The sequence below is a fragment of the Emydura macquarii genome, unplaced genomic scaffold (assembly GCF_026122565.2).
Source record: "Emydura macquarii macquarii isolate MOO-44397 ecotype Brisbane River unplaced genomic scaffold, CSIRO-AGI_Emac_v2 contig_2437, whole genome shotgun sequence".
Classification (NCBI taxonomy): domain Eukaryota; kingdom Metazoa; phylum Chordata; order Testudines; family Chelidae; genus Emydura; species Emydura macquarii.
The window spans coordinates 4,351,891-4,370,896 of NW_027132574.1; the positions used below are offsets into that span (position 1 = coordinate 4,351,891).

At 37.3% G+C, this 19,006-nt stretch overlaps 1 protein-coding gene across 1 annotated transcript in view; it reads left to right on the plus strand.

Moving 5' to 3' along the window:
- Nucleotides 1-19,006, plus strand: part of COL19A1 (collagen type XIX alpha 1 chain) — a 258,669-nt gene that overhangs the window by 181,426 nt on the left and 58,237 nt on the right. The window contains exon 16 of the mRNA XM_067562524.1: nt 6,131-6,184. Coding sequence (XP_067418625.1) covers nt 6,131-6,184 — 54 coding nt within the window. The remainder of the gene's footprint in view (nt 1-6,130; nt 6,185-19,006) is intronic.

Sequence of the window (19,006 nt, forward strand, 5' to 3'; positions counted from 1 at the left end):
GCAAAGAGATTCAGTTGTCACAAAGAAAAATCAGGCACGCTGTATACATTTGTTATCATTTGTAACATACACTATAGTGGAACGATTTAATAAATAAACTTATGCACTTTAACTTCTGTAATTTTGAGATGTTCAGTTTTGTGAACATTTCAATTTTTCCTTGATCCTCAATTAGTTCATAAAATAGGGGTTCTACTGTAAAACAATATATTGCTCACCTGGCTCTGAGATGGTGTGCATGTTGACTACTTGCAGGTATTGCTGCAGTTTACAACACCCCTTTAAAGGAGGAGTATGGCATGCTTTGTCTATCGTCCAAAGCCAGCAGATCTCGCTGAGTAGTGGTGGAGTCAAACCAAGACTCTGCTTACTTCCTGTCCCTTCCTTCCCCATTTCAGCCAAATTGTACAGTGGCAAACCCCTGTTGAGTGCTTTGGCTATGATTCTTAGCATGCCATGAAAATCCAGGGAAGGGTCTTTGCTCCCTCCAGCATAAAGCATCCTTTTGTTACTTCGAAATTACTGTTGAAGTTAATGGTCACCTTTTAATCATGATAATAAATTACAGGTACTACTTGTGCTAATTAATGTCCTTCTACCATCTATCTTTGCAAGAGGCAGGGCCATGTTCTGCTTTTTATCCAAGTCAGGACTTCCATTCATACCAATGAGAAATGCGCATGCAGTTCAACATCAGTACATGATAGTAGACATCACTGATCCACCTGTAAAGGAAAATACTGAGAAAGGACCAGATTCTGCTCTGTTACTCCCCATGATGTAAATGGGAGCAGATCTGATTCTGTGGTATTTGAATAGTCCCATTAACAGAGTCAACATGTATTTTGGTTTAGAAATGTATTATTGCCAAACTAAACAACTAAATAATGCCCATGACAGTTGAGTCCTAGAAAGGTTTATTATTATGTAGTTAAACATTATAAAAACTCACACATTCCAAACATGAGGAAGTGATCTGTTCACACATCACCATATGAGATGGTTCCACATGCCTGATTTAAATTTTTGTGTACTTTTGTTTGACTTGTCTCTCTCAATTCCCTGTATAGCTTACCTCCTGTCTTGCAGCAATTATGTTTTGTGAGAACTGGGTTCTCCTAAGAGTCCGACTGCTTCATAATGAGAAAAAAACCAAAAACTGTAAGATGACTTTTGTGCATCTGTGGGTTTTTTTTAAATAAATTAATCTGTGAAGTTCTCATGAAGAAGCAGTTTCATACTTCAGCTAGACTTAAACATTTATTATTTGTGCTAATAATGTTAGGTTGCCATACATGGAATCCATTTCAGCAACACTAAGAGTTTCTGAAGATCCTGTCCAATTTCATGTTTCAAAAACTATCAGAGATATTCTGTAGTAACATTTACATACTTAAAATACACTTGTATAATGTTTTGTTGGCATAGACTGTAAGTTTCCTGAGGAAGTAAGTAATATGAATAATGTCTTTAAGTAACATCACTCATCTTCTTGAGCTGCTTCTTATAATTGACTGAGAGGTTATGATTAGTGCTTTGCGTTTGTTCAAAACATGTTCTAATGTAATTAATTTGAACCATTAAATTTAGTAGGCAGACATCTGCTGTGTTTCTTTAAACATTTTTAAATACCCATTAAATCAATATAAATGGTTTTTGTATCTTCATGGTCAAAAAGAGAAGATTTTACTTTTTATTCTATAGTAAGCACCTTCTAATGGAAGTTATATGAAATCTAACACACTTCAGTTGATACCTTCTAAAACTAAAAACAGTTTAACTGGATTGCTCTATTAGTCACATATTTCCATCATTGCCAAATAAATTTCTCTTCTTCCATCTATGGTTTAATAACTCTTTTAAATTCTTATCTCCTGTTGCTTGTCAAAAATGTTGATTTAGGGTATGATCAGCTGAAAATTTTAGTAATTACTGTGTGTAACTATAGTGAAATAAACCCCCACACATTTTAATGATTAATTCAAGATTTTTAACAAAACTCATACAGATTCTTCCATGTTAGCCTATAAAACTTACATACGGTTATAATAACCACCCAGTTAAAAATATTACAATTACAGATTCTCTGCTCTGTGTGAGATTCACCATTTGTGAGTTAGAGAGATAGGGTGAACCTTCATTACTGAAACCATGCCTTGCTTCTCATCTAACCAAAACACTACAACCAAGATCCTTTTCTTTGCCCACAATTCTAACAGTAGATTATTCAGTTGCAAATTCCTTCATAAATTTCCACTCTTCTCTGCTTCAAGTTTAGGCAACCCAACTTCATTTTCAAGGCTTTACTCTGCTCAACATCTGCTTACCATGTCTTATTTAATCTCTTTTTATGCCCCTACTCACCCTCTATGTTCTTCCCAAGATTCCTTTTTGATGCCTCCGTTGCCCACTCCTGAAATTCCTGACTTCGTCTTTTTTATGACACATCTTATTTTCCTCCTTTCATTTACCATTCACCATTCATTTCTGCCTCCTCTTTAAAAAAAACAAAAACAAAACCTTGACCAGCCTGGAGGAGTGAATTCGAAGTAGAGAGGCATTCATAATGAATGCATGTGCGCGCACACACACGTGTGTGTGTTGAAACTACATAGCTATGCTACAATTAGTGCTTTATGATTTCTGATTCACACAGGACATTTTTCACTTTCACATACACAAATATATTCTAGTAACTTAACTGTTATATTTCTGACTTCATGAGCAACTATGCGTCATCAACTATTAATAATAGAAAATTTGGAAATGGTTGCAGCATGACCATAGTTTGCAGCAGTTTTGAAGAGTCTGAAACCATAACTTGTTAACATTTTAAATTCAAGTGACAGAATATCATGTAGTGAATTAATGAAGTCTGAGGAGTTCTCCCAGCTGTTGTGATTCAGGGTGGAGAATTATATAAATGGGAAAGCTCTTGAACACATTCATTTTTATTTAAAACTGAATTCAGACCATTCATTTTAATAAAGTGATAACTTTTGAAGGTATGGGAGCTAGCAATTTAAACCTCATTACTTTTCTCAGTTTTATCACCTGGATTACAGGTCATAATGTTTTAATTCACTTTCTGGAAATAGAGTGTTTTCAAAAAACACAACTCATGAGAGGCTTGATTCGACACTTCTTAACTGGCCAAAAAGGGAGTTTATCTTGAATAAATAAAAACCTGTTTCCAATCCTGTGACTTGTTATGCACAACCAGAACCCTGCACTTGACCTCAACAATGAGGCTTGATGTGGGCTCAGGGGTCCACCAGAGCACAGTCAGTTGCAGGATCTGGGCGAAGTGCCTAAACTTGACCTCAGAGATATGGTGGTATTGCTGTTTATTGGCTGAGCTTGCAAGGCCCTACACTCGATGGTGTTTGTCTATGTGTTATGTGATAACTTTTAACACTGCATCCAATCAATTCCAATATTTCAGGGAGTGTTCTAGGCATCACTGGCCAGAACTCTATTGATTCTTGGGAGCAATTGGAAAATTGAAAGAGAAGATGGAGGCGGGGGAGGAATGTAGGACACATGTAGTCTCTGCCATTGGTTTAGGACAGCCACAGCTTCAAGCACCTCTGCATTCATATGTAGATCAAACTGATTGATGGTACCCCTTAACACCATACAGAATAACAATACTCTTTCTAATCTCTGCCCATCCTTCCAACAGAGTTTAACATATTGATACCCTGAATGATTTATTGCCCAGACAAATAATAAGGTTTGTGGGGGGAGGGATATGGCAGTGCGCACATAGTCCCTAGCATCGTGGGAGAATGGGGATCCTGGTGTGCGGGAATGAGTAGACAATATAGTCCTTGGTGGGGGAGGCAAATCGAGGAGCTGTGATATGGGGCAAGAGGGCACACAAACCCTAGCATAGAATAGAAAAAGAAATGGGAAAAGTTGCAGCACACAGAGACCATGATGTGGGGGATAATGGAAAACTGGGAGTGGGGAGCACTGAGGTCTATCGGTGCCAGCTAGCAAAAGGTTTGCTACTTTGTGTCAACAACTCCTAATTGGTCTAACAAACTCTGCACCTAAGGCAGTGCTTGTTCATGGTAATTATCCATAAATAAGTTTTGTAAGGGATCAGATAAAAACTGGTATCACACTGGTCATTGTCATCATTGTGAAAAGTATGTACTGATATTTAAAAAATTATGTATATATACTTAAAATATATCCTGAGAATCAGTATCAAGTTATGAATCACCAGCAGAGAGTTTTTTTCTCAGATCAGGAATGTTTATCTTTTTAGTTAACTGAAATGCAATTAAACATTGTATTGTTTCACAATGGGTCTCCCAGTTTGAACTGAATGCTGATAAAGAACAAAGAGGTAAAATCAACATGAAGTCAGCGGGCATCAGAGAATAAACATTGGAGGTTTCCTGACGGGGGTCGGGGGTGGGGAGAAAACAATCACTTTGGGAACTGTAAGGAGAAGGCAAAAGTATGCATCTTTATTCACCATTGAGGGAGCAAAAAGGATAGTGCTTTTTGCATCCATAAATGGTGGATCCCAGACTGGTGGATTAGTTATGCTGTGAGTTTGCTTTAGGCGAGAAACTACTTCAGACAAGGATTTTAGCCAGTTAAAGTTATGTTTGGGCTCTAAGAAGTGTGTAACTCTTTTGTTTTACATGTATTCATTTCTATTTCCATTTGTTATCCTTGTTCATTATCTCAAACTTAATCTTTGATAATAAACTTACGATTGTTTCACTATAAGTATCTAATGTTATAAAAGACCTGATCCTGACCTATGCCAGTCAAGCAGTGTGTACCCTGTCTGACCTGGCAGTTCTGTGGGTGTCTAGAGACGGGCTGGATACTACAGGGGATGCGTCAGAGTTGCTCAAAGACCAGAGTACACCAAGTGTTATCCTGCAAGGTAGAGTAAGAGCCAGCAGAGTCCTGAGGAAATTATTTGGGTGCCTAGCAGACTGGGGATATCAGGGAGCTGACATCCAGTTTAGCACAAGCAAGTCTTTCTTTCCCTGAGGCAGGGAGTTACCACGGGGAGTCACAGTCCTGGGCACCCCAAGAAAGTGTCTCATCATGGTGGAGAGGAGATTGGGGAACCTGGTACGGAGGAGAAAGGAGGGAATAGAGGGCATGAGGGAAGTGGGAATGGGAATAGACTGGGAGCTGCTGTTGTGTGGGGAAGGATGGGGGGAACTTGGTGTGGGAGAAGGGGGGGAATGGGAGGCACACTGAACTCTTGGCAGGAGGAAGATGCAGGGAGTCCATGAAATAGAGTGGGATGGGAGGGTGGCACCCAGGGAGCTCATAGGAGAGGAGAATGGGAATGCAAGGAGCCCCCGGTGAATGCAGTAAGCTCAGCCTATGCAAGCTACATAGTATATGGATCCCCTTGTTCAGTGGTCTCCGAGCTTTTTCTGTCGCACCTCTTTTTCCCATAATGGAATCTGTCTGTGTCCCTGCCCCCGGAGCCGCAGCAGGAGGCTGGGAGCAGAGCTGGGGCTGGGACCAGGGCCACAGCCGGGAGTGGAGGTAGGGTCTGGGAGTGGGGCCATGTTCAGGGCCGGGAGCCAGGGGCCATAGCTGGGAACAGAGCCAGGACTGCAGCTGCGGCCACAGCTAAGAGTGTGGGTAGGGCTGGAGCAGAGCTGGCAGCCCAGTGAGGCTGGGTGATGCTCCCTTCCTGTCCCCTGTGGAGACTGGCCTGGGTCCCTCTGTACCCCCCTAGGTACAGTTTGGGGACCACTGCCTTAGTTTAATTAAGTCAACTAATTTGCATGTGGCATACTAACTTTACAAGATTTGTGGTAGTACAGATACAAATCATAGTTAAATCCTTTATAACTATATTTAAAACAATACTTCATCAAAACCCAATACTTGTTCTGGTACATTGGCTTTTATCTGACACAATATAATTATGGAGGTATTAATGATAATTAATAATAATTATTGTTACCTTTTTTTACACACGAGCATAATGTAGTCCTGAATATAAGGAGATTTTTATCAGTAATGAATATTTTGAGTTTCTTTTGGTTGCAATCATGGTTTGTTACAGGATGAGACAAATTAAACTAAGATCATGTTGAAATGTTACATTTGCCAATATTTATATTTGCAGGGTTTGCCAGGGCTAGAAGGTCCTTCAGGTCCACCTGGGAAAGAAGGTCAGAGGGTGAGTAAACTTTGTGAACAACTGGCTAGTGTGTGAATTGATGTTAATGTGTTACTTCTTTCTGAGCAACAATAAAAATAAAACTTAAAGATAGCAGCTGAGTATGAAGCAGTCTCCTCAAACTGAGCTTTGAAATTTGAGTTTTGTCTTTATTTGAATGAGATTTAACAGTTAGTCTTAAATGTTTTAATGACTGGCAGCACAGATGGAGTTTGGGTAAAGTGCATCTGCTGTAATTTAAACTAAAAACATAATAAAATTGATCTCAACTTTCAGTTCTGTTGTGGGAATGGAAAATATCCTACATATCATATGAGAGCACATGATTTTTATGCTAATTATTTTACTGCTCAAAGCTAGGGCCAATGATCAGGTTTTATTAGTTTGTGGATATGTGCATGTCATAGTTGACAATATCTATACAAGGAACGGTTAGGAAAGAAATAAGAAGCAACCAAGGTATATACCCAAAACTTGACATGAATCTAGATCCATTTGTGAAATTTAAAAATGTTGTGTTAATTGGGTTTTTACTCATTTTCTTGTGCCTCTGCATTTCTTGGCTTCCTCTTGTACCAGCAGAAATAGTAAAATACAAAGACAGATGCTGCTCTTATAGCATTTATGTGCCATCTTGAACTGGAAAGTTTAGAATCTCAAGAGACAGTCTGTTCTCATGAGATTGTTAGACCGATTGTAGACGACAGTTTGGATAACATCAGAACTTTTAGATATTTATCTCAAACAACGATTTCATAGCAAACTGAACCTAGTGTGCCTTTCTGAAGTTTGTTCATTCATAATTAATTTGGACCCAGTCCTGAAGGGCACTGAAGCACTCAATTTTTAGTGAAGTTAATGGGAATCAGGGTGTTGAGCGCTTTACAATATTGGATCCCTTGTGTGCAACCTTTCATAAAAGGCATTATTCAGATTGCTAAAGATGTTTCCTTTATACAAAGGAGTATTTCTGTTCAGGAAGTAGTCCCACTGACTTCAGTGGAACTAGCCACAAGCCTGATCCTGGTACTTGTATGTGGCAGTGAGTGTAGGAATATTCTAACTCTTACTGTTATGCAGTTAAATTTGTGAGATATGGCAAAGGCCTGGCATGTCCATTTTTTGACATGTTGTAAATAGGAAGGTCTTTTGTGAAGTCTCAGGTTTGCAAAACAGCCAGAAGACCAACACTGTATGTCCCTTATATCCAATAATGTGAAATGTTGTGAGAAAGGCAGATGTTGGTGTTTATCTGAACTTTTAAAATGTAGTTATTTTGGAGTGCTGCTTTTAGACCAGGACTATAACATTATATGCAGTGTTAGAAAAATAAAAGTGTAGCTGTATTCTTTTTGTTAATCAGAGAAATTTAGTGAGAACATAGATTTTCCTTAGTCAGTTATATTTCATACATATCATTAAGCTGGTTCCTTTTCCGGTTAGTAATATACAGACAATACAGTTTAAACAGAAGTGCTACAACTCCAGCCCTGCAGACAACTGTCTTCAGCCAAACAACAGCAACAGCAGAGATGTGGACTACACCCCCCTCTGATGTGCATCATATTAATGTAGAATGAATGACAATGCCCAAGTTTTTCTGTTTTCTTTAAAACTCTTTTGCCCTGCACCACCCAGAATAATAATGATGATGATGATGATAATAATGAAACTTAATGTGGTGGCTTAATTTAAAGAATTTAAAATTCTGGAAATGCAGAAGTTAAGGTTTTTACAGTCACAGTAACTCAGGCCTTAACACTGAGGTTTTTAACCACTGGTATAGTTACACAATTATGGGTACATCATTGTAAACGTAATATTAGATGGGGTGTACTGGTGTAAATCAGAAGTCACAAATCTAGGTCTGCACCAATGCAGCTACATCAACATAGCTACCTGTATGCTTAAAAAAAATAATCCCAGTGCATATAAAGCCTCAGTCAGGTTGTCCATCTTATATATGGTATTACGTACTGACAGACAAACAAAAAACTATGTTAAAAGAATATTAAGGTTGCAAAGTCAAGTGCTTAAGAGTTAGGAAATGCCAGAATTAAGATTGTGCATGCAATCTTAATTCATCCTCTTCTTGCATATGGATTTTTTGATACACTCTTAAAGCTACCAAGTCACATACTATTTTTAATGAGACCTCTCCCTCTTTCAGTGCACAGGGAGGATGATGCTCCCTGAATTGGTGCTTATTCAATATTTATTGTTATTTTTATCATTCATTGTGTGATCCTGTGCTTTATTTACTGCACACCATTGAAACCCTGCACTTAATACAGAATTATTTATTTCCTCATGAGCTTTCCTGTGGACTAAGAACCATGCTATAAGAGTGCTTCACAAACATTAATGATTGATTTTCACACTGACGTGCTAGTTTAAATGATATTATTTCATTTTACACATAGGTACTCCTGCACAGATAGCTTAAAGCCAAAATTGTCAAAAATCCACTGATTTTGGCTGCCCAGCTTGAGACACCACAGGCCTGGGGGGTGTTTTTTTGTTTGTTTTTGTTTTATTTTTTTAGTATTTGTGTAGCGCCTTTATATGTTCAAAGCGCAACTCCCAGTGACATTAAATGCAGTTGTGAGTGCTCAGCCCTTCTACAAATCAGGAGCCAGATTAGATATAGTGGTTGGCAATAAAAGTGGGAGGAGATGTTGTGTTAATTAGACCCCACACAAGCTATAGAACTTCCCAAAAATAATTCCTCTTTGAACTAGCACATATCTTTTAGAGAAACATCCTATCTTGATTTGAAAATTGCCAATGATGGAGAATCCATCACCATCTTTGGTAAATCGTTCCAATAATTAATTACCCTCACTGTTAAAAATGTATGCCTTATTTCCAGTCTGAATTTGTCTAACTTCAGTTTTCAGCTATTTGTTCTTGTTCTACCTTTATCTGTTAGAATGAAGAGCCCATGAATGAGGAGGCCAAATTTTCATTCAGCATATACGTACTTAGAGACTGTGATCAAATAACACCTTCACCTTCTCTTTGTTAAGCTAAATAGATTGAGCTCCTTGAGTCTATCTCTATAAGGCATGTTCTCTTAATCATTCTCATGACTCTTCTCTGAATCCTCTCTGATTTTTGAACTTCCTTCTTGAATTGTGGACACTACAACTGTGAAAATAATATTCCTGTAACAATCGCACCAGTGCCAAATACAGAGATAATATAGATCTCCCCTGTACACCTACTTGTGATAGAAGCTGGTGGCAAGAGTAAAGAGAAGAGAATGGTGCATGGGATGGAGAGAGAGGAAGGGGAAACAAAGAGGGATAACTCTCATATTTTGCATTTAAGTTGAACCATGCATTTGATATTGTTTTCATGTTGAAAATTTTGGTATCTGAGATCCCAAAGCTCAATTTACCTGAACTATCAACAAATACTGATTCTCTGAGTATGTATAATTTATTTATGTGCTGAAATCTTCTATAGCTGACTCTGCTAGTGTGTGCTGAACATTATTTAGCAAGAAGGCATTGAGGCAGTGTCCCAGAAAATGTATGAGACAGTTCTTGTAAATTACTTACAGTGAGGTGAGAAACAAAATTGAGTTCTGCACACTTGGATTAATAAACTCTTTCTTGATTGGTGTTGGCTCCTTTCTCCATGCTTCAGTTAGAAGCTGAAATCTTCTGGAAAGATAAAAAATAATGTGCCTTTGAAGTTGTTTCTCTTTGCTCTATGTTGTTAATGCAGACCACACTTCTCTCATTTTTGTATGTCTGCTCTGAGTAGAATCATGGTGTCTCCACTTCTCTCTTCTATGGATTTTTTTCTTAGTAAACTTCTTTATAGCCAGTTTCTATAAAGGTACTTCCTTGATATTTATGTCTAGTAAGTCTCACAGATTCTTCTCTACACACACAAAAACGTTCAAATTATGTTCTCTGTTACACAGTTGTAAATTTGGAGTAACTCCATTAATTTAAATTGAGTTACTCTAGATTTACAAATGTGTAGCTAAAAGCAGAATTTAGCTCATTGGGTTTGTCTTTGATTTCAGTCAATACAACAATGATGCTCAAGTGTTTGGAGCAAACCTGATTTTCTAAAGCTTCCATTTTAGTTCATAAAATAAATATAACTTTTTCTACTGAATTCTTTATGTACACTTTAGTTCCATCACTTTTTTCCCCTATGTCTTTTAGGTATGCATCTACTGTATCAATTAAACACTCTTCTTTATTGTATCTGGTAGAAAACAACTGACTTTTTCTTTCCACTGAAGTGAGGATACATTTGTTTTGGCCTTTTTCTCCAGTTTAACTAAGAAAGTGCTTTATAAACGTGAAAGGTATGGAAGATATGTCGCCATGACTGTACATGTTATTGGTAAAAGATGAGGTCTTTCTTGTTGTAGATATGCACCAATGCATTATTATTAAAATTGAAATACAATTAGTAGACATCTTTTCATCCACATAAAAGGTCTTCATTAAATATTATATATGCATGTACAGTAGGAATGTTACACAAGTAAAAATAAAGCCCTTAGATATATCAGGGATGTGTAGTTTTAGTTTTATCCCACTTATGAGTCTTAAAATGTGTTTTGACATATCTGTGATCATTGCTTACTCACACAAGATACCAATATCACTGAAACAAATTATGTCTACAGGTTATTTATATGAAGAGCAAGGAGAAATCAATAAATTATATAAAATCATTTGTTAACTGCCATGTCAGAAAGATAAATTACAGATGCAGTTTTGTGGTATCACTTGAGCCTGAATACATGAATATAAGTTATAAATATGGATTCTGCATTGGCTCGGTGGCTTGACAGTAGTGTATGACTTTGTTGTATGATCAAATTCAGATTGGAAGTATCTCTCAACTCTTGGTCCTGAAGCCACTGGGCAATTTCCGATCTCTTGTTTCCTAAAATTCTGGAGAACAAGCAAGCCATAAGGACACTTGTTGGGGAATGTCTGAAATGCCTTGAGTTCAAGGGCCCTTTGCTGCAAACAGCATTGGCCATAATGTTCGCAGGAGCTGTATTTCCAGATCTTCCAAGAGGTGAAAAAATACTTCACAAAACAAGAAAAAGAGTGGGGTTATAATTGGGGAATTACAAGGTAAGTAGTTCAGAACGAAGGAGGTGAAACCCTGAAATTCCTTGACTAGACCTTTGAAGTATTAGAGAATCCCATCTGAGAAGCCTGCTGTATTTATCATCTTTTCTTAAAATAAAAAAAAAAACCCTCTCCTTAATTAAGCTCTCTGTAAGCTTATTATAATTCCCAGAGCAAGAGAAAAGTAGGAACCGAATTGTTACTTGGAGTGTAACAGTTTAGTCCCTGGTCTGCTTCTGGATCCCCACAAGTACATGTGAGTGCTTACTCAGGGCTTTTAGTTGCTCTGTAATTTATCCCAAAGAAAAAGTGACACAACTAGTGTGCACTCTGCTTTTAATGATCTTGGGATGTGTCCACATTTAGAATCTTATTCAGTAATCAGTGTTGCAGAGGAAACAGTACCTACATAATCTGGTCATAGGGCACATTTTCAGAATTTAGCAGAGAGGTGAGATGCCACTTGTTGATTAAGATTAGTTTAATTTAAGAGCTTTGATGAAAAGGAGCCATTTTTGGGGGTTTTTTTGTTTTTTGTTTTTTGTTTTTTGTGTTTGTTTTTGTTTTTGCTGTTGAATTAGAGGGGTCATGTTTCTAGTGAGGCTGAATTCTGGCAGTTAATGTGAATGTACTGTAGGATTAATAAATGATACTTTTCAAGTGGGCAGTAGTTTTTTCCCTGTTCAGAAGATTAGATTACCAACAACATTAATTCATTATGAGCTCCTTAGTTGTGATTTCAATAATTACATCATCAAATTCTGGCCTTGGAAATAAGTGTGTGTTTGAAATTAGTGGGAAGTGGAATTTCATATAGTAAATCATACTACAATTTAGTCCTTTATATGTGCCCCCAAGCAATTTTTTTGACCCTTAAATATATTCTTAAAATATGCAACTGCACATGTTTGTGAAGAAAAAGATAGCTGAAGGCTCACTAGCAACTCCGTATAGCAAAATTAGAATTATTAATTATCATATATCCTAAATAATATAATATATTATATTATCAAAGTATGCTAGGCATTGCACAGAAACAATAGAGAGAGTATCTTCAAATGAGGTCATAAACACACAAAAGGGAAGATCAGGAGAGGAAGGATGAAAGTGAAAGTAATATGTGGTAAGCATGCAAGAAAGCTTGTACACCTATTTATGGTTTAATTAAATTAGGTGGACATTTTTGTAGATTTTTTTTAAATTGCTTCTTCAGTGGTGATACAGGAGAAATTAGAGTGTTTTTGGGAGGGATTTGAATAAAGTGTGGGAGGCAGCTTGACGTACAGCTTTTGGGAACATGTTCTTTGCAAAGTATAGGAAAAAAACTCCAGGATGGCATCACTGATAGGATCTGAAGGGTTTTCTTGGTCTGACCCTAGAAGATGCTGAGTACTTGCCTTCCATTGAAATCAGTAAGAGTTCAGGTGGCGAGCACTTCTCAGGAATTGGACTGAGAAGATCAAATGCTGTGGGGCCAAATTTCCAGTTGTGTTATAAGCTTGAGGCACAGACCTTGCTTGCTGAATAGCTCCTTTTTTTGTGCAAATCTTCTGAGTGAACTTACACTCAATTTTACAAACATCGGCTAATATTGTTTTTCATTTAGTTTTGACACAGTACCAAGTTCAACTTACTGATCTTAACCAGTATTACCTCTAATTCTTTTTTCCTATGAGAAGAAAGAATTACTGCCAGAGTTCAAGTTAAAAACCTATGAGCCCAGTCTCTCAATCCATCTACTCCTTCATTCACATATTCCATTTCTTTCGTTTATTAACTAATTTCTCTCCTCAGTCATATCCAACCCATCATTTATCACTTTCTTTCCAAAACATACATTCTCTCCCTTTCACTTCCCCCCTCTCTTGCTCTTCTTCTCCCAGAACCTCACACATCTTATTCCCCACTTTCATTATAAGATGTGTGATGAGATATCTCTCATTATATATACATTTAACATAATTTATACCCTTCCAGCACACAAAATCAACTAAAAAAAGTCATGTGGTACCCAGATACCATGGTGATTGGCACAGTAGAAACAGATTGTAAAGGGGTTAAAGCAAGGGTAAGAGAAGCCTTTGGGGGAAATAAGCAATATTCAGCACTAATTACTACTTTTCTTTGTCATCTTCATGACTGAAAAACAGGATTTTTTTTTTTTTATTTTTTTTTTGGTGAGAAGCTCTTCACTTACCAGTGACTTATCCGATTTAATTTATTTTTATTCAGAAAATCGTTCAACCAAAATTGCACACTAAACTCCAGGGAAGCATGTTATCATTGGCATAATGTAAATGATGCCAGTATACCATCTTCCCCCAAACAAACTGTTTTTATGTTTATTGCTATTGGCAATCTTCACATCTTTATATGTTGGTTCACATCCTTTAACTTCTGTCATTTATTTGCTAGAATTGTATGAAATGTCTGAAAGATGCTAATGAATATACTTATAAAAAAATCCAACTTGACAGTCTAAGAGAGGTGCTTCTAATAGTTAACAGAACTTCATCACTTAAATAAAAGTTATCCGGCCTTAATGTGTAAATTGTCATAAACTACCAACTATATCTTTATTACATTTTTGGTAGCTAATTATTTGAACATGATAAATTTATTTGAGTGTGCAGAGGTTGCCATAAAAACTAAACCTCAAAGTAAAAAGGTGAAGATACTAAGCATTACTAATTCTGAAGAAATTATGCACTAATTGTGTAAAGAAAAATGGTGCACAGTTCCATTTTTCTTTTGAAAAGCATGGAATTTAAGCATGTCTAATGCAGTTTTGTAAAAAAGCCTCTAGCCTCTACAGGACATAGAGTAGACAATAAATAAACAAAAGAACAAAAAGGTGAAATCACAGTGTTTGTGGGAACAAGCTTTTCATTTTTAATATTTTATTCTGAAAATTCATAACATGCTTATTTGTGTTCCCAAAATTTAGCTTCCCTATCCCTCCTTAATAATTGTACTCAATTTCAAATCTAATGGCCTTGGTGTAATGGGTTTCTTGCTCGAAAGAAGCAGTATATATTTTTTCTTTCTTTCTCATATCATTTTCAATAATTAGCGATATTTTCTAGAAGAGATTAAAAATAAATAAAAATAAAAAGTTCCATGAACTCTTTTCAAATCCTGCAGGCAGTTATTGCTTTCTGGTTTATATTTTTTAAGTAACTTACAACTTTTTAAAACAGTAGGTAGAGGTTTCTCTTAGAAAAGCAATACTTTCTCTACAGTGAGATTTTATAATAGGATATCAGCACAGATAATAAGATAGAAAATATTGTCATTCAGGGGTCCCAAGTTTAGCAGTGTATTGTACTCTGAGCTGTGCTTTTATAATAATTCTCCCTTTCCTAACAGAGTCAGGTTCCCCTACAACATTAATGCATACATTTTATTGCATACCTTTCCCTCACCTTCCATATGTTGCTTTCTGTGTGTTTGTACAGTGCCAAGCACAATGGGGGCCCCTTCTATTAGGGTCCTGGGCATTACTATTGTATAAACAAAAAATAGTAATAATTGTACTGGGTAGTTCTCAATTCCAGCCTGAAGTGAAGTGGCAGTGGGCACCAGTGGTGCTTTTTGAGTCTCACTGCTGCAGAGCTGGCAGGAGCAAGCAGACTGCTTCAGATCTTGGGCAGGGGAGAGCTGGCCTCCACTGTTGCCTGTCTGAGGAATAAAAGTCGTGAAGCTTACTAGCAGAGCACTCCAGAGAAGCACATCCTGTCCACCAAGAGGTAAAGGGTAATGAATACTCGTTGGGAGAAAGAAATTCTGTAAAGATAAAGGGTCCTCCCTTGGTTTTGTTAGAAACCTCATGAAACTCAATAGTTTCTGTAATTTGAATCCCAACAATGTGAAGTTATGTGACTTGTGCTGAGTTTCATGTTATAGCTTTTCTGGTTCATTTTAACTCAATTTAGAGTTAAGTCGAGGTAATGCAAACCCAGATTTATCTGAACTGATTAAACAGTTTATTGGAATGGACAAGTTCTAGCCATGTCCTCTTTGTCATATGATACATTCATGCTGAGTGATGAGGGGTCCTCTAAGCAACAGCCATCCACACCCCAAAAAAGCCACACATATTAAAGATAAATGGAATTTCAGAAAAAGAAATATGTAACTTTTATTTTTATTCTGTTGTGATGATATCAAATGAGAGAGGTCATTCTTGTGCAGTAAGCAAAACTCTTCATTCACGTCTCTCCTGAAGACGTATTTCTCTTTTGAAACCTTTCTTCACTCACCTCTCTAGAACTTGAAGGTGTTTTACAGTGGACAATATCCCCAATATTCTTACGTTAAGTAGGAAATCAAATGGGTGTGTCATTTTTGGCAACCTGTCCCTTCCTTGATGGATTGGTAAGAACTCCATGCAGCTTTTCTCCTTCTGGGGCTTACTGTCTTGCCTGCTGCTAGAGCAGGAGGATGGACAGCTTAACCACTCCATTCCCTGGCAATCTTTGCTGCATTCCTCCTTTGCCCTCTTGCTGCTTTGCATGTCAGCACAGTTGCTCTGAGAAAGGAGTTAGTGTTGACAAGAGAAACTGGAGCAGGGATAAAGATTAGTAATGTTGCCACAATACACATGCAAGGACTGAACATTTACCATCCAGGAAAGATACTACTTGGTGGTTGCAAGCGCAGAAGCAAGACCCTGTTGGAGAGTTGAGACTTGTGAGAATTTCAGAAGAGGGAGAGTAAGAAGTGAAGTTATCAGAGACAGAGAAAGAGCACTTCAGAAGACAGGGGCTTGGAGAGAAAGGAGGAATAGAGAGAGAAAGATCATCCATGATGAGGGAATGGGCGAGAAAAAAACTTGGATGCGGGGGAGAGGGAGAACTTGAGAGCAAAAACTTTAAAAGACAAGGAGAGGGTGCTTTAAAGGAGAAAAAGAAAGGAATGATTCAGAACTGAAGGGGAAGAGAAAGAAGTTTGTGGCGGAGAAAATGGAAGCACTCTAAAGACACTAAATGGTGAGCAGTCTGCCATTTGTTCCCTTCTTGAAGAACCTGGAAAAGAGAGTGGGCTGTTCTGCCTTCCCCTGAAAACATCAAGGATACAAGAAGTGAGGCAACACAAAGGTTTGTTAGGAGAGGGGTTAATTTGAAAGGATTCAGAAGCAGAGAAGTGACATTTCCAAAGTTTGAAATGAGTATCCAAACTTGCCTCAAGTCTCCCACTGAGATTGGGGCACCATCATGCTAGCTTCTGTCAACATACATAAGAGGAAACAGTCCTTGTGCAGTGGAGCTTACAATTTAAATTGCATGCAAGAAAACCCAAACAAAGCAAACTGTTAAAAAAATGTAAGGGTTGCAAAGTCAAACTCTTGGAAGATAGGAAATACAATTAAAGTTGATTGTATAGACTCCATTCAACCTGTTGTTGCATATCCATTGTAATAGTCTTACCCATCATCACATAAAAGAACATCTGTTTTCTTTTTGTATCTCTCTCTCTCATTCACTGCACATCTTGTACACTGAATGAGAAGCAGTCCTGTAATATACATAGTACATAATCATGTAATAAGGACTATATCAATAATGCATATGCACAAAGGGGCTGAATTAAGGTTGCACATGGTGCCATAATTCAGGCAGTTCCTAACTTCTGAGTTCTTGACTGCTACCTGAATATTCTTTTAAAGTGGTTTTGTTAATATAATTTTCTAGCTGTATTAAAAAACAAATGGAAAGAATAAAAATTCTATCATATCGAACCACATTGACCACCTCCCAATGTGGTTTTTCCACAGGGCTAATGAAAATGTTGAATTGCATTGGGCCTAGTACCAATTCCTCTAGAACCCCACTAGAAACCTCTATTTTATTGACTCCCTATTGACGACGGCTTTTTGTCAGCCAGCTTTTAATCAATTTAACATCTACAGTCACTTTTGTCAACCAGTCTTGTCTTCTCATGAAATAATTAAGTCAGTTTTGTTTGACAAGACCTATTTTTATAAAAGTATTTTGACTGGCAATAATTATATTCCAATCCTCTAATTCTTTAGTAATTGAATCCTGTTCAGGTTTTCCATTATTTTTCTGGAATTGTGTCAGGCCTATAGTTACCCAGGTCATCCTGCTAGCCATTTTTGAATTTTGGCACAATATTTGCATTTTTCCAAGCTTCTGGAATGTTCATGTTATTCCATGATTTATTAAAAATGAGCCTCAGTGGGCCAGAGATATTCTCAGCCAGCTCTTCTAGGACTCATGAATGCCAATTGTCTGGGCCTGCTGATTTTAAATTGTTTATCCCTAGGAAACCTTGGTTAACATTCTCTTTGGTTACTAATGGACTGGAAAGTACTTCATCATCCTCATGTGATATAAGTACTTCATCGTGTTCTTTCTAAATACAGAAGAGAAACATTTATTGAACACTTCTACCTTTTCTGTATCATTATTATCATTTTTACCATCTAGGATTTCTTATTCTCCAATTATGAAAAAAAACAGAAAAAAACCACACTTTTCTTATTGTCCTCTTACTGTCTTTAGCCCTGTCAGCCATGCATTTCCCCCTTATTTCATTTGCTTTTCCTTATCTATTTTCTACACTTCCTAACTTCTAATTTATAACAAATGCTTTTCCTCTTTTTTCCATTTGTTATATATTGAGTTTTTATTTCTAATTAGGAACATATGACTGAAAGGGACCTCCTCACTCACCGAGTCCAGTCCCTTTACTATTGGAGGCAACTACATTTTATAATCCCTTGCATAAGTTTATCAAGCTCCATCTTAAAACTAGTTAGGTTTCTTGCTCCTACTACTCCTATTGGAAAGTTGTTCCAGAGCCTCACTCCTCTGATGGTTAGAAACCTAAATTCCAGCCTAAATTTACATATGGCTAGTTTGTACTGATTTGTTCTTGTGCCAACTTTGTCCCTTAGTTTAAATAGCTCTTCTCCATGCATGGTGTTTACCCACCATATACTTAGAGAGAGCACCCATGTTCCCACTCAGTCTTAGTTTTTCTAATTGTTGCCTTCACTTCAGCATTGAACCAGTTTGGGCTTTTAGCCAAAGTTGTCTTTTTTCTTGGTCATGGAATTGTGATATTTTAGCCTCTAATAAATTGTTCTTAAAGGACTCCCAGTTTTAATTTACATTTTTCTTCTCAGTCAATTTTACTCATAAATTTCCTCAGCTTTGGGTATTTAGCTTATTTGAAGCACCAAGTATATGTATATATTACTGGTTGGAACTATCCTCTTTTTGCTCATATTGAATTTAATCAAGTCATGATCACTGGTCTCTTCCACCAACTAGCAACATCCGGTCCAGTGATTAATTCATCTTTGCTGTCATAATGAGGACCAAAATAGTTACGTAGTGTTGGGTGAAATGTCTTTTGTTAGAAAAATATCATATATAATTATTAGACTTTCTAATGATCATTTACCACTGCCTGCCTGAGATCCTGCAGCTTATGTCTCCCGAACTGAAGTCTCCTTTAATACCACAATATTTCCCCCCATAAGTTACAGAGAGGTGAAAACCTGGTATGCTCTGCTGCTGGCTCTGGCTGGAGAAGTTAAGTTTTACTGTGTCTGCCTACTTTATGGAACTGTACCTTAATCCCGCAGATTGTGAAAACTGTTGGTTTCCCCATAACATTAATATTCCAAAAGTCTGAAGCCATCTCCTGTCTGTTCCACCCCCACACTCTATGT